Source organism: Corylus avellana, chromosome 4, assembly GCF_965113065.1.
Source record: "Corylus avellana chromosome 4, dhCorAvel1.hap1.2, whole genome shotgun sequence".
NCBI lineage: Eukaryota > Viridiplantae > Streptophyta > Magnoliopsida > Fagales > Betulaceae > Corylus > Corylus avellana.
The window spans coordinates 21,110,706-21,131,274 of record NC_142493.1 but is presented as its reverse complement, the minus strand read 5'-3'; the positions used below and the strand labels follow the sequence as shown (position 1 = coordinate 21,131,274).

The 20,569-nt window shown below is 34.7% G+C and overlaps 4 protein-coding genes across 4 annotated transcripts; 3 read left to right on the top strand and 1 right to left on the bottom strand.

The window, feature by feature from the left end:
* Positions 1-4,206: 4,206 nt before the first annotated feature.
* On the bottom strand, positions 4,207-5,569 carry GLIP6 (GDSL-motif lipase/hydrolase 6). The gene is made up of 4 exons (XM_059590658.2): positions 5,320-5,569; positions 5,093-5,238; positions 4,537-5,002; positions 4,207-4,448 (listed from the first exon to the last, which is right to left on the bottom strand). The coding sequence occupies exons 1-4, from the start codon at positions 5,567-5,569 to the stop codon at positions 4,207-4,209; spliced, it is 1,104 nt and encodes a 367-aa protein (XP_059446641.2).
* Positions 5,570-8,270: 2,701 nt separating this feature from the next.
* Positions 8,271-9,151, top strand: LOC132178209 (uncharacterized). The gene has a single exon (XM_059590657.2). The coding sequence runs from the start codon at positions 8,448-8,450 to the stop codon at positions 8,976-8,978; it is 531 nt and encodes a 176-aa protein (XP_059446640.2). The 5' UTR covers positions 8,271-8,447; the 3' UTR covers positions 8,979-9,151.
* Positions 9,152-14,946: 5,795 nt separating this feature from the next.
* On the top strand, positions 14,947-15,186 carry LOC132178208 (uncharacterized). The gene has a single exon (XM_088515872.1). It carries the CDS (start codon positions 14,947-14,949, stop codon positions 15,184-15,186), a length of 240 nt encoding a protein of 79 aa, XP_088371998.1.
* Positions 15,187-18,475: 3,289 nt separating this feature from the next.
* Positions 18,476-18,700, top strand: LOC148586435 (uncharacterized). The gene has a single exon (XM_088515874.1). It carries the CDS (start codon positions 18,476-18,478, stop codon positions 18,698-18,700), a length of 225 nt encoding a protein of 74 aa, XP_088372000.1.
* The last annotated feature ends 1,869 nt before the right edge of the window (positions 18,701-20,569 follow it).

The window sequence follows — 20,569 nt, the reverse complement described above, 5'->3', positions numbered from 1 at the left end:
GTCTACCGCCCACTGTCGGGTCTCTTCTTGTTGTTTTCCACATTGTGTGCTTTTCCTGTTTTTTCCCTGTATTGTCATCTTCCGTCTGTTGTTTTTCCGTTTATCTCTGTATTTGCTTGTATTTCTGTTTATCTTTTTCATTTTTCTGTACATTTTTCTTTCCTGTTTTTTTCTTGTAATAAGGTTCTATCATCTCTCTTTGATCTTCCCGTTACTACTTTGGTCCAGACCCTTGGGTTGTGGATATGAATGATATCTTGGTGTTTGGATCGAGAAGGATGAGTTTTAGCATGGAGGTTATTTGCTCTCATAACCGAGGAATAAGCGCTACCTATGCATTAGATTGTGTCTATTTTGGAGTAGATCTGATATTAAACCTAATGAATAGTCATGAGTTAGCAGATGTTGTTTGTTATGGTTGATTGGTATGTTGTTGACGCATGTATCTTTAGCTTCGGCTATGATTTGCCATCAAAATTAATAGTTTATCATCTCACATCAACTATTGCCAAGTCATCTCGAAAAGACGACTCACATCAATTTTTCAATTCCCATGGAAACTTGCAAATTAAAGTACTCCTTTAATAAAAAAAAATAAAAATGAACACTACCATTATGGCCAACAAAGATATTAGATCAATTTTTTGCACTGGAAAAAAAATTAATAGTTTATCATCTCGACGCGTGCCCCACCACCTTGCTAATCGTATCCACCCATGCCCATCCCACCTTTTGCACTGGATCCATCTCTCCGGCTATGGTGTGATTTCTATTCTCTCCGGCCGTGGGTTGATTTCATTTATGGTTTGATTTATTTGCATTCCTTTTTCTGCCTGTTTATTTGCCGTTTATCTTGGCGTATTGTTATTTGTTGTTTTTGCTTGTTTGACACACTCTATTGGTGTTGCTTTTGGGGATTCACTTAAACTCCCCCCCTCCCCCCAGTTTATTTCTGTGCGCCGCCGATCTCCTCCGTGCTCGCTTTGCCGCCCATCGTCTGCTGCCAAGTCTTTTCTCGCGTCCCCCCACAATGAGCTTCCAACGCCACCTTCCGCGTTGGCTTCCGACCAGCACACGATTGGCTTTCTTCCAACTGCCGTTATCCGCATTGTGTGTTTTCCTGTTTTTTCCCTGTATTGTTGGCTTCCTTTTGTTGTTTTTCCGTTTATCTCTGTATTTGCTTGTATTTCCGTTTATCCTTTTATTTTCCTATACGTTTCTGTTTGTTGCTTGTAATAAGGCTATGTCCTCTCTCTTTGATGTGTCTGTTACTGCTTTGATCCAGACCCTTGGGTTGTGGATGTGAACGATATCCTAGCATTTGGGTCGAGGAGGATGAGTTTTGGCATGGAGGTTCTTTGCTTTCATGGCCGAGGAATAAGTGCTTACTATGCATTGGATTATGTCTATTTGGTGTAGATCTCATATTAAACCTGATGAATAGTCATGAGTTAGAGAATGTTGTTTGTTATGGTTGATTGGTATGTTGATGGCGCCTGTATCTTTAGCTTCGGCTATGATTTACTATCAAAATTAATAGTTTATCATCTCACATCAACTATTGCCAAGTCATCTCGAAAAGACAACTCATATCAATTTTCCAATTCCCATGGAAACTTGCAAATTAAAGTACTTATTTAACAAAAAATAAATAAACAAAAAATAATGAGCACTACCATTATGGCCAACAAAGATATCAGATCAATTTTTTGCACTTAAAAAAAAAAATTAATAGTTTATCATCTCGATGCGTGCCCCACCACCTTGCTAACCGGATCCGCCTGTGCCCATCCCACCTTTTACATTGGATTCGTCTCTCTGGCTGTTGTGTGATTTTTGTTCTCTCTGGCTGTGGGTTGATTTTGTTTCTGGTTTGATTTATTTGCATTCCTTTTTTTGCCTGTTTATTTGCCGTTTATCTTGGTATGTTGTTATTTGTTGCTTTTGCTTGTTTGACACACTCTATGGGTGCTGCTTTTGGAGATTCACTCAAACTCTCCCCCCCCCCCCCCCCCCCAAGTTTGTTTGTGTGCGTTGCCGATCTCCTCCGCGCCCGCATTGCCGCCCATCGTCTGCTGCCAGGTATTTTCTCGCGTCCCCCTGCAATGAGCTTCCAACGCCACCTTCTGCGTCGGTTTTCGGCCTGCACGCAATCAGCTTTCTTCCGACTGCCGTTATCCCCATTGTGTGCTTTCCTGTTTTTTCCCTGTATTGTTGGCTTCCTTTTGTTGTTTTTCCGTTTATCCCTGTATTTGCTTGTATTTCCATTTATCCTTTTACTTTCCTGTACGTTTCTGTTTTTTGCTTATAATAAGGCTCTGTCCTCTCTCTCTTTGATGTGCCCGTTACTACTTTGGTCCAGACCCTTGGGTTGTGTATGTGAACGATATCCTAGCATTCGGGTCAAAGATGATAAGTTTCAGCATGGAGGTTTTTTGCTCTCATGGCCGAGGAATAAGCATTACCTATACATTGGATTGTGTATATTTTGGTGCAGATCTGATATTAAATCTGATGAATAGTCATGAGTTTGCGGATGTTGTTTATTATGGTTGATTGGTATGTTGTTGACGCTTGTATCTTTAGCTTCGGCTATGATTTGCCATAAAAATTAATAGTTTATCATCTCACATCAACTATTGCCAAGTCATCTCGAAAAGACAACTCACGTGAATTTTCCAATTCCCATGGAAACTTGCAAATTAAAGTACTTCTTTAACAAATAAAAATAAACAAATAAAAATGAGCACTACCATTATGGCCAACAAAGATATCAGATCAATTTTTTTGCGCTGGAAAAAAATTAATAGTTTATCATCTCAACGCATGCCCCACCAACTTGCTAATCGGATCCGCCCGTGCCCATCCCACCTTTTGCACTGGATCCGTCTCTCCAGTTGTGGTGTGATTTATGGTCTTTCTAGCTGTGGGTTGATTTCGTTTCTGGTTTAATTTATCTGCTTGTTTATTTGCTGTTTATTATTTGCCGTTTATCTCGGTGTGTTGTTATTTGTTGCTTTTCCTTGTTTGACACAATTTGTGGGTGCTGCCTTTAGGGATTCATTCTCTCTCTCTCTCTCTCTCTCTCTCCCCCCCCCCCCCCCTCTCTCCCAGTTTGTTTGTGTGTGCCGCCGATCTCCTCTGCGCCCGCTTTGCCGCCCATCGTCTGCTACTAGGTCTTTTCTCGGGTGCCCCCGCTATGAGCTTCCAACACCACCTTCCGCGTCGGTTTTCGGCCAACACGCAGTGAGCTTTCTTCCCGCTACCGTTATCTGCATTGTGTGCTTTTCTTGTTTTCTCCCTGTATTGTTGGCTTCATTTTGTTGTTTTTCCGTTTATTCATATCTTTGCTTGTATTTCCGTTTATCCTTTTATTTCCCTATATGTTTTTCTTTCCTATTGTTTGCTTGTAATAAGGCTCTGTCCTCTCTCTTTGATGTGCATGTTACTGCTTTGGTCCAGACCCTTGGGTTGTGAATGTGAACAATATCCTGGCATTCGAGTCGAGGAGGATGAATTTCAGCATGGAGGTTCTTTGCTCTCATGGCAGAGGAATAAGCGCTACCTATGCATTGGATTGTGTCTGTTTTGGTGCAAATCTGATATTAAACCTGATGAATAGTCATAGGTTAGTGGATGTTGTTTGTTATGGTTAATTGGTATGCTGGTTGACACCTGTATCTTTAGCTTCGGTTATGATTTGCTTCAGAGTTTTTTGCTCTATTTGTAAGAGCTCTTGCTCAACTTTTATCAATGAATGAGTATGAAATGTTTCCCTAAACAAAAAAAGAATGAAATGTAGAGGATCTTTTTCTGGAATTGGGATATGTAGAATGGAAATTAACTCTTGCATCAATTAGACGGTGCATATGTTTAATTGACATTTATTTGATCCTTAGTGTTTTAATTTACCAGTTTTTTTTTATTTTTTTTAATTTATCAGTATTCTTTATTTATTATCACATATAACTGATATAAGCCCATTAAATTTAGAAAACAAAAAACAAAAAAGAAGAAAACTCATCAGCAAAAGACATTTATATTTATTAAACAAATCTCCCAAAATATCGGGGGGCAAAAAGCTAAAGATCTAGCTAGTTCACTAATAATAATAATAATAAACTACTCATAAAAAAACAAAGATTCCAAAAGGACATTTTGGGAATTGAATTCCTAAATTAAATAATATGTAACTATATATGTTGATCAAGCAGCAGGAATAAGTTCGAGATCAGCAAGAGTGATCAAATTATAAGGACTAATGTTAGCAATCCAACCGTTCCATAAATCATTTGCGATGAGCTCATACGCACGCTGCGTCGGATGGAATGAATCCCAGAACAAGAAATCATCCGGGTTTTCACAAATCGTATAACCCCTTACCCCACACTGCCTCTCTCCTCCAAGGGCCCCGCCCCCACAACATGCCGTTTTCACGTCAGCAAATTCTACAAAATTCAATAATTCACCAAATATATATAAAATCAAATAAAAAAAATTGAGATAATTAAAATAAATAAATAATTAATTAATTACCACTGAAGAATCCTAAAACGATTTGGAATTTGAGAATGTCATAAATTGCACCGTAAGTCCCGAGCGAACCGGGATAGTTGAATTCAACGTGTTTAGCCAATTTATGCAAGCCATGGTTGTATCTCTTCACCATTTCGTTCATATCGTCGTCGCACCTTTTGATCGGAGAATCTTGCAACATGGCCCTACCCGGAGCACAACCCACCGGAGGCAGAGAGAGTAAAACAATCCGGCGAGCACCCAGGCTATATATTCTTTTAACAAATTTTGTCACTTGAGAAAGCATGAGTTGCACGTGCTCTTCTGGGTCCACTCGAGTCTCTTCAGGAGATGCGAAGAAGTCGAATATGTCATTGGACCCCGACTCGAAGAAGAAGAGCGACTTTTGGATCAAACTTAAATCGATCTGATTTTGTAGCACCATTGTTTGGAATTGTTGTAACTGCTCTTCCAGTGGGATCACTCCCTGCATTAGAAATATCAAATAAATATATATTAAATATGAAAATGCAGGAATTAATTAATTTAAGATTAAATTAAATCTTTAATTACTTACTTGAGCATTTTTTGTGCCCGGCAAAATACCACTGCCTCCGCTAGCAAAATTGACTCCATTGCTTGGATAAGACTTGAGGCTTCCACTCAAAACGCCAGCGTTTGAGTCCATGTATGGTTTCTGGAAATCAATGCCAAGGAACCGGGCTGCCGTGCACGTGCATATTAATTAATTAATTAACTGAACAAAGCAAAGGATTCAAGCGATTAATTAACAAGATTACGTACAAATGAAGTCTGGCACTGTTCTTCCATTAGTGAACCTCCCAGTGGCGTTGGGGAAGAAACTTGATCCGTACGGCGGGAAATCTGCTCGGATTGTGGAGTTCTTCAAGAAGCGGTTGTTCCCGGCGTCCAGGATGGAGTCCCCAAAACTGAAGATTGCCGGAGAATATTTCGTTTTCTCATCGGAACTAACTACTGTAGAAAGGACAATAATTAGGACTAGTATGAGAAAGCTCATCGCTTTCTTATCCATTTCAAATATGAAATTAATATAATTATGATCATATTGATTGATAAATGATGGGTATTTATAGAAGTAATGCTACAAGTCTCTCTTATGTCCATCTAGAGTCCCTTCAAAAAAGAATTGAGATCCTCTCCAATTGAAGAAAAATTGAAAATTCTCCAATTGTTAATCATAACCCTTCACTTTAAATTCAATGGTTTATAAAATGCTAGCTGTTTTTGTATAACCAATGCATTAAATGCTAACTTTTGTTTTATCGAGGTGTAAATGATTTTATAGACCATTGGATTTAAAATGAAGGGTCACGATTAACAATTGAAGAATCTCCAATTTCTTTCTAATTGGAGGGGATCCGGATCCCTTCAAAAATGATGTGACTATTAAAATCACTATTGAGCTTGTGATTGATCATTAATTATTAGATTTTGATCAAATTGTGATTTTAATAGCTACATGATTCTTGGAAGTATTTAAGAGTCTATTTAAGATTATGTTTGAGAAATAGAGTTTTTAAGTCAAAAAGCATTTTTGAGCAAAAGCTTCATTTTTAAGTTTTTGTCAAAAATGCATTTTCGCCATTTTTAAGTTTTTTGGACCCTTAAAAACGCTTTTAATTTTTTTTACCAAATGAGTACTTTTTTATTCAAACGGACTTTTTGAGTATTGAAAGCACTTTTAGGCCCCTTAAACGCAATCTCAAACAGGCCCTAAGAGAAACACAAGAGGAACTTCTAGAATTACTTTATTTATAATACTACTAAATGATAGTTTTAGCGTAATAATTAAAAATCAATAAGATATTATGCCAAATCTTCTTCTTCCTTACGTGGCTTCAAAAATTATCATTTTTTGATATTATCATATGAATAGAAAAAGCAAGATTTAAAATTGTATGGTTTGACTTTTACCCCCGACTTTTCAGGAATTTTTCAATTCGAACTCAATGTTTAAAAATTGGCAATGTATCCTTCTAATGTTTCAAAAATTTTCAATTGAGACATTCTGTTACTAATTTTCGTCTAATTGGATGAAAATCATCCCACATGCGTCTCGCGTGGGATTTTGATACCCTCTATTCCAATTTTGTCTTCATTAAAACCTATGAAATTAACTAATTACTCTTATTAAAACCTATGAAATTTAAAATAATTACGTAATTTCATAGGTTTTAGTGAGGGTAAATTGGAATATAGGGCATCAAAATCTCACGTGAGACGCACGCGGGATGATTTCGGTCCAATTAGATGAAAATTAGTAATAGAGGATCTTAATTGAAATTTTTTGAAATATTAGGGGGTACATTGCCCATTTTAAAACATTATGGTTCAAATTGAAAAACTTCTGAAATTTCAGGGGGTAAAGTGAATTTTTCCCACTTTTATTTCTTTTCATCATTAATTTTAATTAAATTTCCACTATAAAAAATGCTCCAACCTTTCCACTATAACCGTACACAACAATTTAATTGTGATACACATTAGGGCATGACAATTTTTGACACGACTTGTAAACCTGACACAAAATTAAAAAGTTAGAGTTGAAAAGTTTGACTTGCTTAATTAAATGCGTCAGGTTAGAGTTGATTCATATAACTTTATACCAATGTCTCAACACGACCCGAACCCAATACGTGACATAATGACTAGAAAATGTTGGCAAATCCCGTGAACCTTATATGAGCCCAATACAAAATTAGAGAGTTAAAGTTGAAATGCTTGACCCGATTAATTAAATGGACTAAGTTAAGGTTAATATATATAGTCTTATATTCATGCATTGAAACGACCCAAATTCAATATACAAACACGAATTACCACCTATGTATTACACATGCATGTGCCTTCCCAAATTCAAGGAGTGGTAGTTGTACTCTCCCCTCAAGATTTTCGATCGGTTTGTTGCGATTCTCATTGATCATCCCATCATATACTTGAATCACACATCTAACAAACATTAGCATGTAAATAGCAATTTGAATATTGAATAGTTTCGGTTTGTTGTGATTCTCATTGATCATCCCATCGTATAACTGAATCACACACACACTATATATATATATATAACAAACATTAGCATGTAAATAGCAATTTGAATACTTTATTAGGTAAGGAGGTTGATGTAACCCCACCAGTCTTTGAATTTTTTTTAGAAAGAGAGAGAATTGAATCTGATTAGAGAATATTTGGTTAGTGAATATTCATCAATTATTTGCTAAATTATCCTAATAAAAAATACTAATTTTTACTGTAGCATCGTCGTACTATATAATAGCTATACAGAATATTAAATAGAATTATTGTACTTTTTAATTATATTTTGTTTGGTTTTTTAGTCTGAGGACAGTGGTGGTGGGGACGTGGAAAGTGGGCAACACAAGTTACAAAACTACAAGACAACCCCCACGACAAGATTTGTGCCCTCGTTGTCCCTCTATCCGCGTCGGCGTTGATGACGATCGAAGCCACCGCCAAGTTACCAGAAAAACAGCTAAGAAAATACCCTGAAAACGAAACCAAAAAAAAAAAAAAAACACATCGCTAGAAAATTTCAAGTCCCAACTGCCTACGTGTTCCCGAAGGCGGTAGGCCCCACGCGCATTGGACAGCGAGAAATCACGTGTCAATATACGCATCCACGCATGCACCTTCTCAACCTTTTCCCTACAATTCAAAGCCCCCCGTATTCACACCTCTTTTCCAACTCTCTCACGCCCACCATTTTTTCCATCGAACTTCCAGGCAGCCATTGACTGCCTCTGCGTCACACTCATTTGATTCCGCTATATATATATATATATATATATATATATATATATATATAAATCACCCTCTCTCCACCCCACCAACCAAACCCATAACCATTTTCCTAAGCAAACCTTTTTATCATGGGGAACTATATTTCGTGCACTCTCGCCACCCCTTTGATCAAGAACAAGAAGGCGGCGAGGGTGATCTTCCCGGGCGGCGAAATCCGGCACTGCCATGAGACCGTCAACGCGGCGGAGCTCATGCTCGAGTGCCCCAATTATTTCCTAGTCAACTCTCAGTCCCTTCACATTGGGAGGAGATTCTCCGCCCTCGCCGCCGACGAGGAGCTAGAGTTTGGAAACGTCTACATCATGTTTCCCATGAAGAGGGTCAACTCTATAGTCACGGCGGCCGATATGGCGGCTCTTTTCATGGCGGCCAACTCGGCGGCCAAGCGGATATCCGGCGGCAAGGTCAGGATCCTGCCGGATTCCGAAGGCGGCAGGGAAGAGGTGGGTGCGGCGGCGGAGGAAAGTGGGTCGAGATTGAGTTTGGAGGGAGTTGATGAGGTGTTCGCGTCGCCGGAGTTCAAGTTTAGGTTATCTGTGTGCCGGTCAAGGAAGCCGGGGTTGGAGACAATTACAGAAGAGCCCATTCGTTCAAGATAAGTACAATATCTATATATATATACATATATAGATGTGTTTGTTTGTAATTGTAGGTTAATTAATTTATCTGACAGTTCTATTAATTGAATTTGCTCTCAAACTTTTTGCATGGAGAGGAATTAATTATTGGTTGCTGATTTCCTTTGGATTTGGGAAGAATTTTATTTACGATTTTGGTGTGTAATCACCAACCCCTGTAAAAAGTTGATAAAATTAAATAAGGCTAATTAATAGCTGTTAGATTTTGAATATTCCTCTTGGAATAGTCAATTCCTAAGGAAAAAAAAAAAAAAACAAGTAATGTCACTTTCTACGGCCCAACCCATTAAGTTTTTTTTCTTTTCCTTTTACAAGACTTTTTTTTTTTTTGGTGAAATATTTTTCTTTCCAAGACTTGAATATATCATCAAATTCTCCAATTAAGCTGGTCTTCTGTACCGTGATTTGCGGGCGAAGTTGGGACTTGGTTTCTGGAAAAAGTTACAATTTATTTTTATGTTAAGTGGATTGTTTATTAATTCTTCTCTACATAAATGAGTTGGGTAGAATGTGGTTAAATAAAATAAGGAACCAAATATCCTCTAACTCATGTAAAATAGTGTTAAGTATCTATAAACATTTAAAATGCACATTAAATTCTTAACCTTATTAATAGCAGTTTATTAATTTAGACTAAGGGCTTGTTTGAGATTGCGTTTTAGGAACCTAAAAGTACTTTTAATGCTCAAAAAGCTCGTTTGAAGAAAAGTACTCATTTGATAAAAGAAATTAAAAGCACTTTTAAATATTCAAAAAGTCTAAAAATTGCCAAAAAACACTTTTGACAAAAGCTTAAAAATGAAGATTTTGTCCAAAAACTCTTTTTGATTTTTTTTTTGGAAATATACCATACTCATTCATTGATAAAAGTCGCGAGCCTAACGCTCTTACAAACAAAGCAAAAAGCTCTGAACTAAATCATAGTCGAAGCTAAAGATATAGTCATCAACAACAGACCAAATCAACCATAACACAGCATCCGCTAACTTATAACTAATCATCAGGTTTAAAAATTAGATCTGCATCAAACAGATACCATCTAATGCATAGGTAGCGCTTATTCCTCGGCCTTAAAAGCAAAACCCCAAAAACCGATACTTATTTCTCGGCCTTGAGAACAAAACCTCCAAACCAATACTCATAATAACGGGCAGCAACAAAGCAGGAGGAGAGAACCTTATTACAAGCAAAAAGAAAAAACCATACAGAGAAATAAATGGAACAGTAAAATAAATACAGGAAAAGAAATTACAGAAAAACAAAAATACAAGGAAATAAATGCGAAAAACACAAAAAGCGGGTCACGGTAGCCGGAGGAGGCCGATCGCAAGCTGGCCAGAAACCGCCGCGGAAGGTGGCACAAAAAGCTTGGCGCAGGAGGGGCGCGTGAAAAGACTCGACAGCAAGCGGTGAGCGGCGAACCGGGCGCGGAGGAGATCGGCGGCACACACAAACAAACAGGGAGGGGGAGAGTTTGAGTGAAAACCCCCAAAAACAATACCCACCGAGAGAGAACACAAAAACAACAGAACAGAAAACACCAAAGACAGAAACAAGCCTAAAAACAAAAATCGGGTAGCAAAGAAGCAAAATCAAAGAACGAAAGCAAAGAAGCACAATCAGGGAGAAACGAAAACAAACCCAGCCGGATTTTATATTTTAGGCGATTAGTAAAATCCAAAATCTACTAACAGGCGGTTAGTAACTCTAATAACCACTAACCGCTTTTTAAAAGATTTTTTTTTTTTTAAAAAAAAAAAAACAAAATGATGTCGTTTGACATCGGTTAAGGGTTTTGAAAAAACCTAAAACTGCTAACTGTAAGTGTAACCACCTAGGCGGTTAACAATTTTTCCTAACCGCCTTCAAAAGCGGTTAGTGGTATGTGTTGTGCCTCACTTATTAAATGAGAGTTTGAGTCCACACGTAAAGAAAAGTATTAAAATATAAAATAAATAATTAAATTCATTAATTTTTATCAGCTTAAGCTTTTGGGATAAAATGAGTATTTAACAAGAGAGAGATAGAGAGAAACCACGTGTGTTAATTTACAATATGCATTTAGTGCATTTAGGAAAATAATATTGTCTTTTTTCTTTGGGAGGTAAATTTTTTGGACAAGTTTATCATCCTAAATGCATTAAATGGAGAGGATCATTTTCCCATATATATCTAGCATAGACAACCATAAATAAGATGAGGAAAACACCCCTTAAACACATTAATTCCAAGTACCCTTTAACTTCTACAATAAGGAATTTGGCTAGGAGGTCGTTTATCACATATATATATATGGAGTTGGCATGGTTAGCTAGGCAAAGGGTGTGTTTGGCAAAGGCCTTTGGGGCCCCAAACTATTCATTAATTTTATTTTTATTTTTTCAATATTTTTACTTTTTACATCATATTAGTCATTTTATTATTATTATTCAAATAAAAAATTACTACAAAACAAAAATTTTTCACTTTTTTATACCACACATTGTACTTTAATTGTTTTGTTAATATATATATATATATATATATATATATAAAGAGACAGAAAACAAAAATTTTAATAAACAAAACGTTTTTCTAGACCAAGAAAAAATGAGGATGATGTTTTTCTTTTTACAATAAAAAGGGCGGAAGGGAACGACATCAAAGACAGTGTTTTAATTGCGGTAATGCATAGACTAAGCTGATATTTAATAAGGGAAAAAAATATAAAATTAGTCTTTGTAGTTTAGCTGATTTACAATTAGCTCAATGCGATATCAAAATGAACTTAAAGGTCCGTGAGGTATGCCAAAAAAATAATTTAGTCACTACAATCAAATTTCATCTACTAATTTAACAAATTCTGTTAATGTAACATTAACTTAAATATATAGGACAAGTATCACAATTTTATTGGCTCTCACGATTCACGCCATCATAATTTGTTAAGTCAATGAACAAAATTTTGTTGTGAGGACTAAATTATTATTTTTTGGCATACTTCAAAAACCTTTGAGTTCATTTTGATACTATAGAGAGTTAATTGCATGTAAATCAAGTAAACCACATGAACTAATTTTGCATTTTTTCCATTTAATAATGCAAAGCATCATGGATGTAAAATTAGCTTTAGTTAATGAGAGACAAGAAGATGTGAAGGGTAGGATAACTTTATTAGGAACAGGATCATATCTGGTTTAAATATATTTAGTTAATTATATTTAATGAATATTTTTATCTTTTTAAAAGAACAAAAATACACTTATAATATAATTATCCGGATAAGAGAGGATTCTAATCTGCCATGTTTATATTGGCACCCACAATAAATCGGGAACAACTTACAACTACAAGAAACAGGATCCTTTCCAGTCTATTTTGGACTGAAAAATATTCAATTCATGGTTAGGATTTCATCTTAGAAATCATAAAGCCACAAATGAGACATATATCCCACTAGAAAAAATAATAATAAAATATTATTTCATATTAAAAAAAAATAAGAGGTGGTTGGCTACCCCATCTTGGCCATAGGGGGTGGCCGGACCACCCCATGGCCCTTGGGGGTGGTCCGGCCACCCCCTATGGCCAAACTAAAAAAACAAAAAAAAATCGTTTGGGCCTCGGGTGGCTTCGGCCACCGCAAACCACCCCCAGGGGCCAAATGAAAACTTTTTTTTCTTTTTAGATTTGGCCCTTGGGGGTGGCCGGACCACCACGAAGGGCTATAAAGCCACCCTAGACCAAAGCCACCCCAGCCCCTAACTGGGTTGGCCAATCACCCCTTAATTTTTTATAATTGTATTTTTTTAATTATTTTAAAATATATATATATAATCTTTTATTATTTTTTTTATTAATAGGACAAATGTTCTATTTATAGCCTCTAGTCCATAATGTTAAAAAAAAAAAATTCTTTGTGAAATCCTTACCAGAGGGGTTTGTGTGGTTAAAATTTATCTAGGTATATATATTTAAGCCTTGGAACTAATAATCATTTTCAAATTAGCCCCACAAACCAACAAGTATGATATTTAAATACATTAAATTACCATTTTATGTTAAAAATGTTTCTTGTGAATTAAGATCATCTCAATTTCATTTGAACGGATTTTATTCAGTTAGTTATAGTGAAAAATATTTTTGTCTCGACAAAGTTACCCCTCCACTATAACTAATTGAATATAAATGAACTAGAAAACATCATATTCCATGCGTCGTCCATCATGTTGAATGGAAAGGTGGTCGGTTGTGTTGAATGGAAAAACGCCTTAAATGAGGTTTTCTAAGGAATCATCCCGGCAAAGACCTCTACATATTTTGGTGATTAAATCAACAATTTTGATGATAGGTACAATTTTTATTTTTTTTTGGTCAATTGCGACGTGGAAGCCCTTATATTGAAGGTCCATAAGTTACTCAATATATACATGATCATGAATACTTTGACCATCATATTCAAAGTCCTTTTCCTTAATTAATGAAATCCCTTCATATTTTTTAAAATAAAAAATTCTCATTTTCTAAAATTTGGGCCCTTCATTTCATTTAACGGTGTAAACAAATGTAAAAATTTGTATGTTATCCAAATAATTAATTTTAGTTTTTAATATGTCAAATTCACTTATCTCAATAGCATAAACTTTTATATTTATTTAAACCGTTAAATAAAATTAATGACTTAAAATTTAAAATATGAAAATACTATATTTTAAAAAATAGGAAGGAATTTAAATTCAATGAGATGACTTGCATAGTTGCATTACTGCATAGCACAAAAAGCAATAAATAAACCTACAGTACTCTCGATCGCACCTAATTAATACTCTCTCTCACGGTCTCACCCTTTGGCAAGTCAAAGATTTTTACATTCGGTACTTATCCTACTCAAAGCCACCTTAACTGACGTTTCGGGAACCAATCAAATTCGGGAATCGCGGCGAAGTAATAGGATAAGACGCGTTTGGGAGTGGGAATTTACATGTCAAAAATATAATTTTAAATTAAATTGTAGGCCATGTATAGTTTGAAAATGCATTTAAAAAAAAATTGCTGTTTGGAAAAATAAAGTGCAGGAAAAAAGAACTAATTTTAAAAGCTAAACTTTAAATCGCAATTTCACCAAACGCATAATTTCGTTTTTAAAAATTAAAATTATTTTCAAGTTGCACGTTTTAAAATTAGTATTTTTTAATTAATCCCATGATCTGAAACCGAAAACTGAAACGGATCCTAAATCTGTTTTTTTTTTTTTTTCTTTTCAAAATTTTATAGTGCATTTAGAGTAATATTGTTATAAATCCTCTTAGAATCATCCTAGCACTACCAAAAAAGAAATATTTTTTATTGACATAAGTTTTCTAATGTGTCAGGTGGTCTGACAAGTCAGCAAATCTTAAATGTGATGCGGCTTTTAAAATTACTGTTGAATTTGAGATGTGATATTGATTTATTGGTGATTTTAAAAGGTACATCACATTTGAAATGACTCCAAGAAGACTATAAGAAGACGTATAACATTTACTTATATAGCACCAAAACCGAAAACCGAACATTTTTTTAGAGGAGTTCAAAGAATACCCCTTTGTCTTAAAAAAAAAAAAAAAAAAAAAAATTAGAAACAAGAAGATTAAAGGAGCATCAACGAAAGATTAAAAGTCGAACTTTGGTTTAATTTTTCTGCAATTTTGAGAAAAAAAAAAAAAATGGAGTATTAATCTAGGCGCGACCTCTCCAGTAACCCATGCAAGCATTCATGCACTGCCAATTTTCCGAGAATCCCATACTCTTTTGCAGGTAATGGGCATTAAAATTAAGTTATTTGACCATATTTATCTCCCTATAAATAACCACCCATTTCTTCCTTTGATCAACACTACTCTTAAGAGTTAAGACCCACATCTTCATCATCTACTACAGTCTACACCTTAAGTAGCTACATATTTTTAGAATGAGCGGCAAAGGAGGCGATGGCGGTGGCAAAGGAGGCGGTGGCGGTGGTGGAGGAGGTGGTGGTGGAGCAGCTGGCAAAGGAAGTGGCGGAGGTGGCTCCTCAAAGGGTGGTGGCAGCGGTGGCATGATGGTTGCTCCGGGCAGTGGAGGAGGAGCCCATATCTCAAGGGACACTTTTGAGAGCAACCCACAAGGCTATTTTTCTGGTCTGAACTCCACTGGAAAAGAAACTAAATAGATTTGATTGCTATCTTGTGGAGGTTTCCTGCTTAAACGACATGTAGCTTTATGGGTTATATGTTGGAATAAAATAAAGCTTGAATTCTTCTTGCTTCAGTTTTGTCATTCGTTTTACATTCTACTCCACAGCAAATATTTATTATCTTCTAATTTGCGATTCCATTTCATTTCATGTTTAGTCGTAATGAATTGATAATAATAAATCGAACCCAAATAAATAACATAGAGCATTTATCACGCTGCTTCTTCTTCTTTTTCTTTTTTTTTTTTCTTTTTTTGATATGTTCACACAACAGGGGTATGAAGATTCAAGCTAGTGACCTCCGCTTTTGTCTTTACTTCATTAAGCAAAGATGGCTATATCTAACATAGACAACCATAAATAAGATAAGGAAAAGACCCCTAAACACATTAATCCCAAGTACCCTTTAAGTTATACAATAAGGAATTTGGTTAGGAGGTCGTTTATCACATATATGGTTAGTTAGGCAAAGCTGATTATGCCAAAAAGTGTTTTAATATGAATTGTAAAAATTATTTTTGTAGTTTTATAAGTGTTTTGTGCTTTTGACTATTTTTATAATTATAATAAGAATGGCATAAGGGAACGACCACAAAGACGGTGTTTTAATTGTGGTAATGCGTAGACTAATTAAGTTGATATTTAATAATGCAAAGCAGCATGGATGTAAGATTAGCTTTAAGTTATTGAGAGACAAGAAGATGAGGAGCATAGGATAACTTTATTAGGAACTGAATTATTTCCCATTTAATTGTATTCAGTTAATTATATTTAGTGGTATTTATGTCTTTTCACTTTTAAAAAAATAAAAATACATTTCTAATATAATTAACAGAATATTTTTCAGGTCGGTAAAGATCCTAATCTGCCCTGTTCAGAATGGGACCCACAATAAGCCATGAGCAACTTACAACTACAAGTCTTCAGCAACTTGTAGAAATGCCTCCATTTAGTTTTTGCCGGGATGAGTACAATTATGTCGTCGTCGTCGTCCATTACGTTGAATAGAAAAGTGGTCGGTTGTGTTGAATGGAAAAACGCCTTAAATGAGGTTTGTGTGGTTACAATTTATCTAGGGATAAATATATTTAAGCCTTGAAAATAATAATCATTTTCAAATTAGCCCCACAAACCAACAAGTATGATATTTAAATACGTTAAATTACCATTTTATGTTAAAAATGTCTCTCGTGAATTAGGATTCTCTTCATTTTATTTGAACTGAAAAATATTCAGTTAATTATAGTAGTAGATATTTTTGTCCCGACAAAGTTACCCTTTTACTATAACTAATTGGATATAAATGAACTAAAGAACATCCTATTCCTTCTCCTCGTCCATTATGTTGAATGGAAAAGTGGTAAGTTGTGTTGAATGGAAAAAACACATTAAATGAGGTTTTCTAAGGAATCATCCCGGCAAAGACCTCTACATATTTTGGTGATTAAATCAACAATTTTGATGATAGGTACAATTTTTTTTTTTTGGTCAACTGTGACGTGGAAGCCCTTATATTGAAGTTTGAAGGTCCATAAGTTACACAATAGAGTTTAACCCTTTGTCTTTTCTCAAAATATATCAAATATACATAATCATGAATACTTTTGACCATCATATTCAAAGTCTTTTTCCCTTAATTAATGAAATCCCCTCATATTTTCTAAAATAGAAATTCTCATATTTTAAAATTTAGGCCCTCCATTTCATTTAATGGTGTAAACAAATGCTGTGCATTAACCCCAGTTATACATAGATTAGCGGATAGATAGTACTTAACTGTAAGATCTGTACTATATTTATGATATTGTAATCTCATAGCTTTGGCCTATGATTTTTCAGAGTTTTTATGTTCTATGATGTAAGAGTTTTATACTCTAGATCTTATTATTAATGAAGTTGCAAAGATGCCTGTTTCAAAAAAAAAAAAAAAAGTGTAAACAAATGCAAAAGTTTGTATGTTACCGTACCAAGGTAATTAATTTTAGTTTTTAATATATCAAATTCACTTGTTTCGATAACACAAATTTTTATATTTATTTAAACCAATAAAATGAATTTTAAAATATGAAAATATGAGAGGATTAAAATCCAGCGAGATCACTTGCATAGTTGCATAGCACAAAAAGCAATAAATAAGCTCACAGTACTCTCGATCGCACCTAATTAATACTCTCTCTTTACCCTTTTGGCAAGTCAAAGATTTTTACGTTCGGTACTTTTCCAATATGGCTGCTCAAAGCCACCTAATAACTGGCGTTTCGGGAACCAATCAAATTCACGGCCAAGTAATAGGATAAGACGCGTTTGGGAGTGGGAATTTACAGGTCAAAAATATAATTTTAAATTAAATTGTAGACAAACTATAAAATGCATTTTTAAAAAGTTCTTGTTTGAAAACTTAGATTAATAAAAAGTGTAAGAAAAAATGCACAATTTTAAAAGTTATATCGCAATTTCACTAAACGCTTACCTGCGTTTCTAAAAATTGAAAGTATTTTTAAATCTCACATTTTAAAATTACTACTTTTTAATCGCACTATTCGAAACCGAAAACCAAAACAGATCCTTAATCAGTTTTTTTATTTTTATTTTTTTTCAAACGTATATAGTGCCTTTATATATATATAGCACCAAAACCAAAAACTGAACAATTTTTTTGACGAGATTAAAGAATTTTCTTAAAACGTGTTTGAGAAATATAATTTTTAAGTCAAAAAGTTTTTTTTGGCAAAAGCTTAAAAATGCGTTTTGACCATTTTTTAGTTTTTTGGACATTTAAAAGTGCTTTTAATTTTTGTTTTTACCAAACGAATACGTTTTTCTTCAAACGAACTTTTTAAGTGCTAAATACACTTTTAAACCTTTTAAACACATATCCAAACATGCCCTTAGGCAACGTGATCGGCGCGTTACAGGAAAAAACACTAGAAACGAGAAGATTAAGGATGCATCAACGTAAGATTGAAAGTCGAACTTCGGTTTAATTTTTCTGCAATTTTGAGTAGAAAAAAGAAAAAAAAAATTGGAGTAATCTAGGCGTGACCTCTCCAGTAACCCATGCAAGCATTCATGCACTGCCTATTTTCCGAGAATCCCATTACTCATTTGCAGGTAATGAGCATTAAAATTAAGTTATTTGACCATATTTATCTCCCTATAAATAATCACCCATTTCTTCCTTTAATCAACACTACTCTTAAGAGTTAAGACCCACATCTTCATCATCTACTACAGTCTACACCTTAAGTAGCTACATATTTTTAGAATGGGCGGCAAAGGAGGCGATGGCGGTGGCAAAGGAGGCGGTGGCGGTGGTGGAGGAGCTGGCAAAGGAGGTGGCGGAGGTGGCTCCTCAAAGGGTGGTGGCAGCGGTGGCATGATGGTTGCTCCGGGCAGTGGAGGAGGAGCCCATATCTCAAGGGACACTTTTGAGAGCAACCCACAAGGCTATTTTTCTGGTCTGCACTCCACCGGAAAAGAAACTAAATAGATTTGAATCATTTGATTGCTATCTTGTAGAGGTTTCCTGCTTAAACGACATGTAGCTTTATGGGTTATATGTTGGAATAAAATAAAGCTTGAATTCTTCTTGCTTCAGTTTTGTCATTCGTTTTACATTCTACTCCACAGCAATTCCATTTCATTTCATGTTTAGTCGTAATGAATTGATAATAATAAATCGAACCCAAATAAATAACATCATGTTGCTTTCTTTTTTTTTTTTCTTTTTTTTTGATATGTCCGTACAAGAAGAGTATGGAGATTCGAACTAGTGACTTCTACTTTCATCTTTGTTTTATTAAGCAAAGACGACCATATATAGCATAGACAATCATAAATAAGATAAGGAAAACACTCCTAAACACATTAATCCCAAGTACCCTTTAAGTTCTACAATAAGGAATTTGGTTAGGAGGTCGTTTTATCACATATATGGTTAATTAGCTAGGCAAAGCTGATTATGCCAAAAAGTGTTTTTAATATGAAGTGTAAAAATTATTTTTATTTAACTAAAAGTTTTTCTAGAGAAAGAAAAAAAAAAAAAAAGGTTGGTGTTTTTTTATTAATATATTTTTATAATTATAATAAAAATGGCATAAGGGAACGACCACAAAGACGGTGTTTTAATTGTGGTAATGCGTAGACTAATTAAGCTGATATTTAATAATGCAAAGCAGCATGGATGTAAGATTAGCTTTAAGTTATTGAGAGACAAGAAGATGAGGAGCATAGGATAACTTTATTAGGAACTGCATTATTTCCTATTTAATTGTATTCTGTTAGTTCTATTTAGTGATATTTATGTCTTTTCATTTTTTTTTTTTAAAAAAAATACATCTCTAATATAATTAACATAATATTTTTCAGGTCGGTGAGGATCCTAATCTGCCCCGTTCAGAATGGGACCCACAATAAATCAGGAGCAACTTACAACTACAAGTTTTCAGCAACTTGTAGAAATGCCTCCATTTAGTTTTTGCCGGGATGAGTACAATTATGTCGTCGTCGTCGTCCATTATGTTGAATAGAAAAGTGGTCGGTTGTGTTAAATGGAAAAACGCCTTAAATGAGGTTTGTGTGGTTACAATTTATCTAGGGATAAATATATTTAAGCCTTGAAAATAATAATCATTTTCAAATTAGCCCCACAAACCAACAAGTATGATATTTAAATACATTAAATTACCATTTTATGTTAAAAATGTCTCTAGTGAATTAGGATCCTCTTCATTTTATTTGAACTAGAAAATATTCAGTTAGTTATAGTGGTAAATATTTTTGTCCCGACAAAGTTACCTATTCACTATAACTAATTGGATATAAATGAACTAGAGAACATCCAATTCTTCGTCCTCGTCCATTATGTTGAATGAAAAGGTGGTAAGTTGTGTTGAATGGAAAAACACACTAAATGAGGTTTTCTAAGGAATCATCCCGGCAAAGACCTCTACATATTTTGGTGATTAAATCAACAATTTTGATGATAGGTACAATTTTTATTTTTTGGTCAATTGTGACGTGGAAGCCCTTATATTGAAGCTCCATAAGTTACACAATAGAGTTTAACCCTTTGTCTTTTCTCAAAATATATCAAATATACATAATCATGAATACTTTGACCATCATATTTAATGTCTCCCTTAATTAATGAAATCCCCTCATATTTTCTAAAATATGAAATTCTCACATTTTAAAATTTAGGCCCTCGATTTCATTTAATTGTGTAAATAAATGATGTGCATTAACCGCAGTTGTACATAGATTAGCGGATAAATAGTACTTAATTGTAAGATCTATATTGTATATATTGTAACTTTATAGCTTTTGCCTATGATTTTTTAGAGTTTTTATATTATAT

Bases quoted from the DNA above. Each gene is read 5' to 3' on its own strand.
- GLIP6 (XM_059590658.2), bottom strand. From the start codon at position 5,569: ATGGATAAGAAAGCGATGAGCTTTCTCATACTAGTCCTAATTATTGTC. The intron at 5,239-5,319 runs GTACGTAATCTT...CGTGCACGGCAG, and splicing joins AACAGTGCCAGACTTCATTT to CCCGGTTCCTTGGCATTGAT. The intron at 4,449-4,536 runs GTAATTAATTAA...TGAATTTTGTAG, and splicing joins CGTTTTAGGATTCTTCAGTG to AATTTGCTGACGTGAAAACG.
- LOC132178209 (XM_059590657.2), top strand. From the start codon at position 8,448: ATGGGGAACTATATTTCGTGCACTCTCGCCACCCCTTTGATCAAGAAC.
- LOC132178208 (XM_088515872.1), top strand. From the start codon at position 14,947: ATGAGCGGCAAAGGAGGCGATGGCGGTGGCAAAGGAGGCGGTGGCGGT.
- LOC148586435 (XM_088515874.1), top strand. From the start codon at position 18,476: ATGGGCGGCAAAGGAGGCGATGGCGGTGGCAAAGGAGGCGGTGGCGGT.